The sequence below is a fragment of the Falco cherrug genome, chromosome Z, assembly GCF_023634085.1.
Source record: "Falco cherrug isolate bFalChe1 chromosome Z, bFalChe1.pri, whole genome shotgun sequence".
NCBI classification, from domain to species: Eukaryota; Metazoa; Chordata; class Aves; order Falconiformes; family Falconidae; genus Falco; species Falco cherrug.
The window spans coordinates 46,037,922-46,048,085 of record NC_073720.1 but is presented as its reverse complement, the minus strand read 5'-3'; the positions used below and the strand labels follow the sequence as shown (position 1 = coordinate 46,048,085).

Sequence of the window (10,164 nt, the reverse complement as noted above, 5' to 3'; positions counted from 1 at the left end):
TGATTACTTTTGCACATTGAGCCAGTTAATACATATTCCAATTTCTCCAGTCTTGCTGCTTTTGAATAGCAGCTACTTGTGAAGCAGAAGGAAAGTATTGCGTATGAAGAAGGCAGCATTTGGCAGCCAGTCGCAACTCATAAATATGCTGAACACAACACATGCATGTCAACATTGCAGCCCAGAAGAAAAAACACATTGCTTTCCTTCAGGTATCTAAATATCTGGCAACAGAGGCTTGAAAATAACATAAATTGCCATTACTGCACACACTTATTTCATTCATAAAAATACTCACTTTCAGAAATAGAAAAAGAAAATATGCAATGTGCCAATAGCAGAATGCTTGGCTCTGTAAGTGTTTTTTAAAGAAAGATAACAGTTCAAAGGAAACTATGAGTAAACCAAGTTGTAGAAAACCAATAAAGTTAGATTAAATACAAAATTAGGTGTTTTCTGACACACAGATTTTGTACTGCAAAGCATGACACTATTAAAATTATATTTAACAACATGTGATAAGTGTGTTCTCACAGTTTTTGTTGTACAGGACATAGAAGCAGAACTCAAATGGAGTTATGTTAAAATTAGGACTTTGAGTTATAGCTGACATTACCCACTGGATGTCTTAGGTGTAACGGAAACAGTTGCACATATATGCCATCTTCCCCTTAAACAGAGGTACTTGACAAATTCTATGACTAAAATAATCCTTTCTTTTGCTGAATAAGGTTTTAGGAAGTAACGTTCTACAAGACCTAGGAACAAAAGCTCTCAGCCCTGGAGGAATGTACTTGAGGATACTGGTGGATGCAAAAATAGGACATGAGCCAGCAATGTGTACTTGCACACCATAAAGGCACTCATATCCTACATCAAAAGGAGCATGGTCAGCAGGTCAAGCAAAGTGATTCTCTGCCTCTGCTCTGCTCTCATGAGACACGCACCTGGAGTACTGCATCCAGATCTGGTGTCCCCAGTACAAGGCAGACATGGCACTATTAGAGCAGTGCCAGAGAAAGGCCGCAAAAAAAGTCAGAGGGCTGAAACACCTCTCCTATGACAAAAGGCTGAGACAGTTGGGGGTTTTCAGCCTGAAGAGTCCAGGGAGACCTTGTTGCAGCTTTTTAAAATATAAAGGGGGTTAATAAGAAAGATGGAGGAAGATTTCTTACCAGTGCCTGTAGTGACCAGACAAGGGGTAACAGTTTTTACTTAAAGAGGATGGATTTAGATCAGATCTAAGGAAGAAATTTTTTATGATGAAGATGATGAGACACTGGAACAGGTTTCCCAGAGAAGTTGTGGATGGGACACTGCGTTCCTATGATTTTCAGTGAATCATGTTAGACTACAGTAGAAATCTAGAAATAGAATTTCAAGTAATGCCAAATCAGATGTCTTACAGAAGTTTATTACAGAAATATCAATAGTTAATCAACCAAATTTATAATTTCATTAAAAGAAAGTTTGGTAGCGTAGTTTCAGATGGTCTGATTTCTATAAGCCCACTTTGATTGCCACTATTTTATCATATTTCAATATCTTCACAATAAAATAAAAAAAGTTTCTGATCTTCCATTATTCCTTCAGATCAATGTCAAGTTTTCTTGGGACTTTTTAAAACTCTCTGTTTGTTCTAGAACTTGCTTAAAATCAGTATTAACAGCTAGAGATCAATTTAAGAGAGTTTCGTTTTGGGTAGTTATATCCCTGCAGAAGTTTGTGACTGGAAAAATAACACACCTAGTATTTACAAATTCTCTTCTTTCAAAGAATGAATGCTAAAAAATAAAAAGGGAAGAAAACATCAAAACCATTATTTTTTTTAATATGGAAGTCTTGAAGACTACATGCTTCATTTCTTTGCTTTTTAAATATGACTGACTTAAGTGGCACTTTACTGCACAAAACTAGACATAGCTCATCTCTAACAAAAAAGCAAGATGTAAATATTTCCTGTAGCTGTACTCATAAGTTCAAGACTATTTAAATTCTTTAATTTGTCTAATTTGAATCTAAATTCTCAAAGTCTCACTTCTTTTTAGATTAAAAATTTTGATTTCTTAAACAAAAAGTATATGTAAAACTAGATTTCCAAAACTCTACAGTATGTACACTTACATAATTATATATAAACAGATTATTAAATTGCAAGCAAAATAAGTTTCTATGCAGCAAACTCATTCCTAGACTACTTGGAAAATTCCAATAAATGTCCTCAAAATGCTGTAATCTAAAACCATTAGTAGAAGGCCTTTATCATCATTTTGTTGATATTATTTTGTCATACTTCTTAGTCCTTAAAATCTGGTTTAATACAGTTACATTATAAGACTGCTCAGCCCAGAAGTTTCAGTCACATTGGTACCTGAACTTGGGAACAGGTAAAAGCTTGTAATAGGCTTGAAAAAAACATCAGAATTGCTACAGTTTTTATATATAAAGTTGTTGAAACTCATCTAAACTGAAAATCCAGAGGAGGACAATCTCCTTGAAGAACAGAAAGTAAATGCAAACATCTATGTATGTGTTTGCACTTTAGATACTGTAAAGAGCTAAATGTGTTATATGGTCTTAAGAATATGACAGATCACATTCATATTCTAAATTAATCCTTTCCCTCCCTTATAAAATGAAATCTCTTTTTAAGATGATGATTTATGTCCCACTGTTTCAACTACAACATATAATGTCTTCATCCTGAAGGCATCTATGCCTGTGTATACTTTATTACAGTGAATATTTACTTTCAGAGGGTCTATACCTAAATTAGTGGCTGTTGCTGCGGACTTGAAAATACATTGATTTAAAATGTGAAACAGCATCTTATGAAAGCTCTACTGCTCTTTGTCTCATCTGTAGTTACCAGGAACAACTAGAAATTAAAAAAACTCATGATGATTTTGAAGTGCTTCTGGCCATCTATGGTTTCCAATGTTTTCTATTCAGGTGGATAAAAACAGAGTTATTCTGATATCCACTAGTGATGTTCAGAGCTGAAGACTAAGTAACACTTTCGTAGTGTAGGAAGGCACAGAATCTGCGAAAAGAGAAAAAAGAAATACATCTTAGACTTCAGCTGTGTAATCTGGCACAAATAAATTGGAGACCTTAGCTAGAAACAGCTAGGTTTGGTTTTATTTCAAAAGTATGCTACAAGTCATCTCTGTGCTATGTTTCAGAAATTCAGCTGGCTCATATTACACAGAATCTATTCCTTCTCCAGTCTGCTTTTCAAAAGCAAGTATTGGTATAATCTATAGCACAAGAGTTCAGCAGTAGGAAATCCAAGACTGATTCATGATCCAACCTCATCATAAAAAGCATGGAGGTAAGTCTTGCCTAGGAAGGCAGAAAAGTGTATCCCTGAGCTGCTTTGCCTCAAAGAAGTATAAAGCTGGCCTGTGCCTGACAGGGCCAAATGCAGGTTTTAGGCAACCTGGTAGGCATTATCTTAAACTCCACTCTTCACAAGTACATGGATACAGCTCCATCACAACATATTTCACAAGTATCTCTAAAGCCAAATTATGATCTCAGTTTTTCCTCCATTCCTTCTCTCCCTTTTAACCACTGTTGCTACCATTATCAGAATCTGGCACTTTTATAGCAGAGTTCACTTTAGAAGTAGACAGCTTGAATACTCAAATTTGCAGTTTATGGACATCAAAGTACAGAAGTCTAGTATCAGAACATGAAAAGTATGCTGCAGCCGCATCCTGTGGCCTGCCTTTACATTTCTCTTCTACCAGGTATTGTAGGACCACTACACAGGCCACTTACATGAAATTCAAGGAACGAAAAGATACCAAAAGATTCATTCCACCAAAATTCATTTCTGTGCACAAAATCCCAAAGAGTTTGAAACAGAATCTATCAGGTATTTTGGTTGACAGGAAGTTTTGCTTTTGTTTCCTAAAACGTTTTACTAAACAAGACTACAGAGATTGACAGTTACTTGATTAAGGTAAGTATAAGACAGACTAGCAAAATAAAATAACATGTAAACTTCCCGATGCTGTGCATTAAAGATTGTGCAGTGATTTTTGCTACAATAATTTTACAGTGGTTAAGCAATTAGTGCATTGATACAAATAAAAAACATTCTATCAATGCAAAAAGCATTTCATATATACATTGTATTTCTTTTTGAGACGGAATTCAAAATCACTTTTTCTGCAGGAATTCAAAATCCCTAATGCTAATCCCAAAAAATGTAATTAGATCTGGAGAATTAGGATAATCATTGCATATATTATTATTGAATTAAGGTTAGTGCATGTAAAAATGCACTCTTAATTTTATATACATGTGTTCAATAACAGGTGTTTTAGTTAGGGCACAAACTTTTAATAAAACACATTGGACATTCTCACTTTTAGTCTTATTTAATACCGTAACAGACAATTAGAGTTTAAGGATATTGCTTGTAATGTTAAAAATTAATGCTCTAAATGTATTTCTGCATTTACATCCAAGACAGCAGGAAGTTTACTGCAAGTTACACACACCCCTTTCCTTTAGGTCTTCAATGTATGCTTTCATAAACTCTTTCTCAAATTGCTCTCGTTCACGTTCACTTTCTACAATTTCTTCAGTGTCTTCACATACAATAGTTTCAACTGGGCTGTCCTTGAGACTTATGAATCTAGAGAGAGATTAACACAAAAATATATGCAACAATGCTGAGCATGATGTCATGCGGTACATAATATCCCTTTGGTCAATTTGAGTCAGCAGTCTCAGGTATGTACCCTCCCAACCCTTTGCTCATCCTCTGCCTACTGGCCTTTGTGGGGAAGGGTTGAAGAGACAGCTTTGATGCAGCTGGAGCACTGCTCAACAGCAATCAAAAACCTTGTTGTGTTATCAGGATTATTCTAGCTACCAATACAAAGCCCAGCACTATAAGGGATGCCATGGGGAAAGTTAACTCCATCCCAGCAAGAACCAGTCTAGAGTCTCAAAAGGCTTCATAATCAAAGACATGAGCATTGCCTGCAGAAATGTAAGATCATTGTAACTGTAGATTAAAAGGCCTTTTAGTCTTACTCTGCATGCAGCAACCAGGTGCTGTTTCACAACAAACAATATATGAACCACAACACTATTTAGCCTTTTATCCAGCCATGGTTCCCACTCCCCACAGAGCACTTTTGACAGCACTGAGCTTATCAACAGCTAACTGCCAGACTACAGGTCCCACTCTGGGACATAGCTTTGTGGCTTCAATTAGAGCTACTATGACCAAGTCTACACAGGAATACAAACACATACAGATGCACTATGTGGGGAACTGGCAGATGAAAATCAGAAAGATGAGGCTTGTCTGGAATTCCCAATTTCTCTAGTGCCTCCTTAAAGACTCTGATGTAAATTTGGTCAGAATTTGACCACCAGGTGTGGTAGAAACTGATGCTTGTGAAGGTATGTTTTCTGGGTGCATCTACCTTATCTTCTGAAGAACACGTTCCTTTCTTCTTCACTTTTACTTACTTTAAGCCTGTGGTTGACTCACAGACAGCTGTGGGTATCTCAACCAGGTCATCACCACTGACAACTAGCAAGCTGAGCTTTGGCATATTGACCAGAGCTCGTGGAAGATAAGTCAACTTGTTTTTCTGTAGGAGAAGCGTCTGCAGTTGATCTAACCTGTAAAAATGTAAAAGATAAAGGTAACTTAGAATATTTATTTTAGACAGGAATATCTATCCAAAATAGTAATACAGACTTAATCTGGTGTAAAAGAGAACAATTACATGTACCATCTTTGGCTTAAAAATTACTCATATCACACTTCCACAAATCATCATCAACTTTAATGGATATTTCCAGTCATGGTTCAATATTATAGATATTAATAGCATACCTCTGACAAGTGCTCAAAAGCATGCTCAAGTTAAAATGTTACAAAAATTAATGTGCTTCATACAGAAGATGTTGACAGAACATGATATAAAGGCTCACCATGTGTGCTGCAGAACTAATGAAAAATACGGGTCACCAGCTCACACCTTTGCCCATATGCTGGTTTTTATGAACTAGATACACCTCTGCTAGGCAGCAAATTCCCATCTACGGTTTTTCACTAGTAATTAGTACTGTGGGGAGCAGAAGAAAGACCAGTTCCTGGTCATTTGGTTCTTTGAAGTTATCCCACTGAAATCAATTTAATGTCAATGTTTTCCAGAGAAAGGCATTGGGCTGCCTTTATTTTATTTCCTTGGCTTTTCTTAAAGCAATAGTAATTTGTGGCTGAGCTTTTAGAAGACAAAAAACATAGAAAACCGATGAAACAAGTTTGTACCATTTGACCAGAAGGGTCCATTCCTAAAACACTGTTGCAGGCTATTGTTTATCAGGCCCATTTGGTTTGTTTGAATTCAGGGAAAGATATTAAGTAAGGTTTCAGTTTACTGTCAACTTGTCAATTTAATCACAGGATTCGTGTTAGCTTATTGACATTCTTTGACAATGCAGGCATTGAAACTTTGAGTCTGAATAAGAGTATGTGTTTACTGGGCGCAAGATATCCTGACATTTTCGAGTCTTCAGAATGTACATGAGCCTAAGTCTCAAAATTCAAAACCCAAAGCAAACAAAGAAAACCTTATTTTGCCATGTCTGTGCCTGATTATGATGGTTTAGTATCAAGACTGGCAACTCAGTACGAAATAAACCTATTCTATCAATAATAATCGTAAAGCTTACATTCAAAACTATCTGATGCATTTCCAAATGTGATTTTTTCATGTGATTTTTCATTAATGGTGTCCCTTGGAAACCTGTTACTTTCTGGATTTGCCTTATAACTCACAAGCCTGTCAATGAATTAAAACATAAACTACCTGTCTATGTCTTCTGGGAGATCTTTCAGGTTGTTGCTGCTAATATCCAACCACTGCAAATTAGACATCCGGAGTACACAAATTGGAATAGAATGGAACTTGTTTGCTGATATGTCCACAACAGTGACTTGTTTCAGGTTACTTAGCTAGAAAGAAGTGGTGCTTTATTTTAGTTACATTTTGCAGATACAAAAGACATTTCATTAATCAAACACTTTATTTCTCCCAAAGCACTTAGAAAAATAAGAATTGCATGGGGTTTTTTACTCAGCTTTTTGCCAGCCTTATCTCTTAGTCATCATTTCATAGGAAAAAGGATTTCAGAAACAACCACCTCCCAAAGTGTTCATCACCTTTCTAACAGTGACAGGGTATTGAATGAAATTTTCATTCTAAAAATACAGTTTCAGATGACACCGAGGCTGGAACCAGACAATGGCTTGATTCCTTCTTAGGTTACATACGAACTAATCTCTGAAGTGACAATGCACAGCTATGATAATTAATATATACCAGGTTACCATTCCCAAAATCAGAGATTTTATAACTCCCACCAAAAATATATATATTTCCTTTGTTACAACTCTGTAATGCCCTGAGAGTATATTGCTAGGAGAACCTTGGAAAATGAAACTTCCAATTTAAGCCAACAGAAAATTTAGTCCAATATTTTACAAAGATCTTTAAAAATATATCTTCCAAACTGAAAACTAAATATATAATGAGGTGCACTAAAGCTTTTTATTTACATACTTTTCAAAGGAATTAATATTTTAAGAAACAAAGCTTTAACACAATGAAAGTTAACTACAAATGTAAAATATATCTGTTAAAGAAATAAATGTGTTAAATAAAGCTCTCTGTACTGAATCAATTATTCACACTACCAGTGTTCATAAAACCATGCAGCTAGCTAAAGTGAATGTCAAAGGACTGTGAATGTTAACCAAAAGAAGTATTTTAAAATGGAAATTGTGTCTCTCCGCTTCTAATCACATGTCACCATCACAATCTATCTCTATAATTCCTGAAAAACTACACTATAATATATACTATATATAATATAATAATATATATTAAATAATATATATAAAAATATTATATACTATATACAATATTACATATATACTATAGTGTATATATATACACTATATAGTATATAGTAGCAAAACAATTTCATTGGTCTTTGCCTGAAGGTTTTTTAGAATGTAGAAAACAATTAGGAACCAAAAACCCCAAACCAAATATATTTTCCACTTCCAACGTGAGCAAAATGCAATCACCAGCATAAAGTATGAAAAAAAATTAGAAAATAATAAACTAAATTTTGAACCTGTGAGAAGGATTTTTTTATTATCATTTAGCTAGAATCAAGTCCTGTTTTCTTATATTTTATGGCCAAACTTACTGCAGTACTGCCAGACATTCCTCTTAATTTGACCATGGCCACTTAAAATGTTCACATTCACATCTTGGAGCTATCAGAGCCAGCTTAGACTAGGATTTCTAGTGGATTTTTTTGTTTGCTTGTGGAGTGTGGGTTTTTGTTTTGTTTTTTTCTAGAGGTAACCTCATAGTGCTGCCAGAGCTTAAAATTTGGGGAAATCTTTTCAGGGAGATTTACTGAAGTTATCATACTACAAATGGCTACACAATTAAGTTTACCTTTCAGAAACACAATAGAGGTTCAGAGTTTCTCAATTCAAAGATATAATTTTGAAATCTGACCACTGCATTAAAAAAGCCTTGGTGATGCATTACCATGGAAATGTCTCGCTCCTGATTCAGATCAGGCAAGCACACATTTTATTCTGACACTTCTCACTTCCAAACTATTCTGTCATTTTGAGGACTGACTACTAGCAATAAACACTCACTTCTGTACTGTAAATTTCCCATATACTGAATCTTTTTTCCAACAAAGCAGAACCTCCTTCTCAACAAGGAAAGCAAAGTGACTTGTCTAGATTGTAGCAATGGCAGAATACAGAAGAAATTGGCACCATCTTTACACTGCATTTACTTTGTGGTTTGAAATTATTGTCACAATTCCAAATCCCAAGCAAATATTTCAAGTTTCTCTGCACTCAGAAAGATTTGTTAATACTGCTGACATTCCTTACAACAAACTCTGTGCAAAAGGAATTTAACAGGCACAGAATTAAAACAATGTCCCACAGGCTTAAATGCCACCCAAAATGTTCTCAAACCATCCCAAAATAAGTCATAGTCTTTTAAACACCAACCACCAGATCGTTTTAAAATAAACTGACATCAATGTTCACCCAAGTTCCTAAACACTTTGCTTTCACATGCAGTCACCTGTCACTCTGAAAGAACTTGGTAACATTAACACTAAGTGGTAAAATGATATTTCTTCAACAGCAGTAACTAGTTCTATATGTTTTCCTGGAAACTTTTGGTTGCATTAAAAATTACATTAATAGCATTAATAGAGCAAGCGCTATTATTTTTATATATATAAACAGAGCTATTCCTGCCATTTTTCATATAGTATTGAAATTAATACTTCATTAAATGAAAACCTACATTTTCCAGGAGTTTGTATTTCCATAAATATGTACCAACAAAATATAATCCCATGGACACTCTTGATATAAAGCTTGGTTCAGCCTGCCACAGAATATATGGAGCTGTGATTATATCGTGTAAGCTGTAAACCCTCAGTACTTGTTCTTTTAGCATAATATTTAACAAAACCTCTCAATTTTCTGTAGTATATTGAAACCTAATGGAATTTTTATTTAACCTGTCTGATATGTTACCAACAAACATCTATGATATATGATGCTCTGGAAATTATGGCAGCTATGTATTATATTTTTCAAAGAAAATCCCATGTATTTTATTTCTTCTTGAAGGACTGATGTATTTTTGCACCTTTTATAACATTTCATTTTCAAACAAGCATGGGTCCCTTATCATTTTTTACGTTATAATTTATATTTGCTTGATGTTGATTTTTGCTATTTTCCTCTATTATGTGACTTTGGATCAATCAGTATAAGGCTTCATGTAAGTTCCATTTTGAAAAATAGCTATATTTGATAGTCTAGCTACCTGGACTGACTTATTGTGGTCTTTACGTTTAATCACTGTTGTCATTTTTATTTGACAAACTGCCCCATTTTGCTTATCTTAATAATTTTGTTCATAGACATAATCCAGATAACATTGTAGAACTCCACTACCTCTCTTTCCTTCTGACAGTTAAACCTTCAGTTGAAAGAAAAGGACACCATGTCCTGGGCTGAACAAATTATTTAATAAACGAGTGTGGTTTTATTTCTTT

At 34.8% G+C, this 10,164-nt stretch overlaps 1 protein-coding gene across 1 annotated transcript in view; it reads right to left on the bottom strand.

The window, feature by feature from the left end:
• Positions 1 to 2,993: 2,993 nt before the first annotated feature.
• Positions 2,994 to 10,164, bottom strand: part of LRRC2 (leucine rich repeat containing 2) — a 52,240-nt gene continuing 45,069 nt past the window's right edge. Inside the window, exons 5-8 of the mRNA XM_055699755.1 lie at positions 6,852 to 6,997; positions 5,500 to 5,655; positions 4,515 to 4,651; positions 2,994 to 3,043 (exon numbers count right to left, since the gene is read on the bottom strand). Of these exons, the coding sequence (XP_055555730.1) occupies positions 2,994 to 3,043; positions 4,515 to 4,651; positions 5,500 to 5,655; positions 6,852 to 6,997 (489 nt within the window). The remainder of the gene's footprint in view (positions 3,044 to 4,514; positions 4,652 to 5,499; positions 5,656 to 6,851; positions 6,998 to 10,164) is intronic.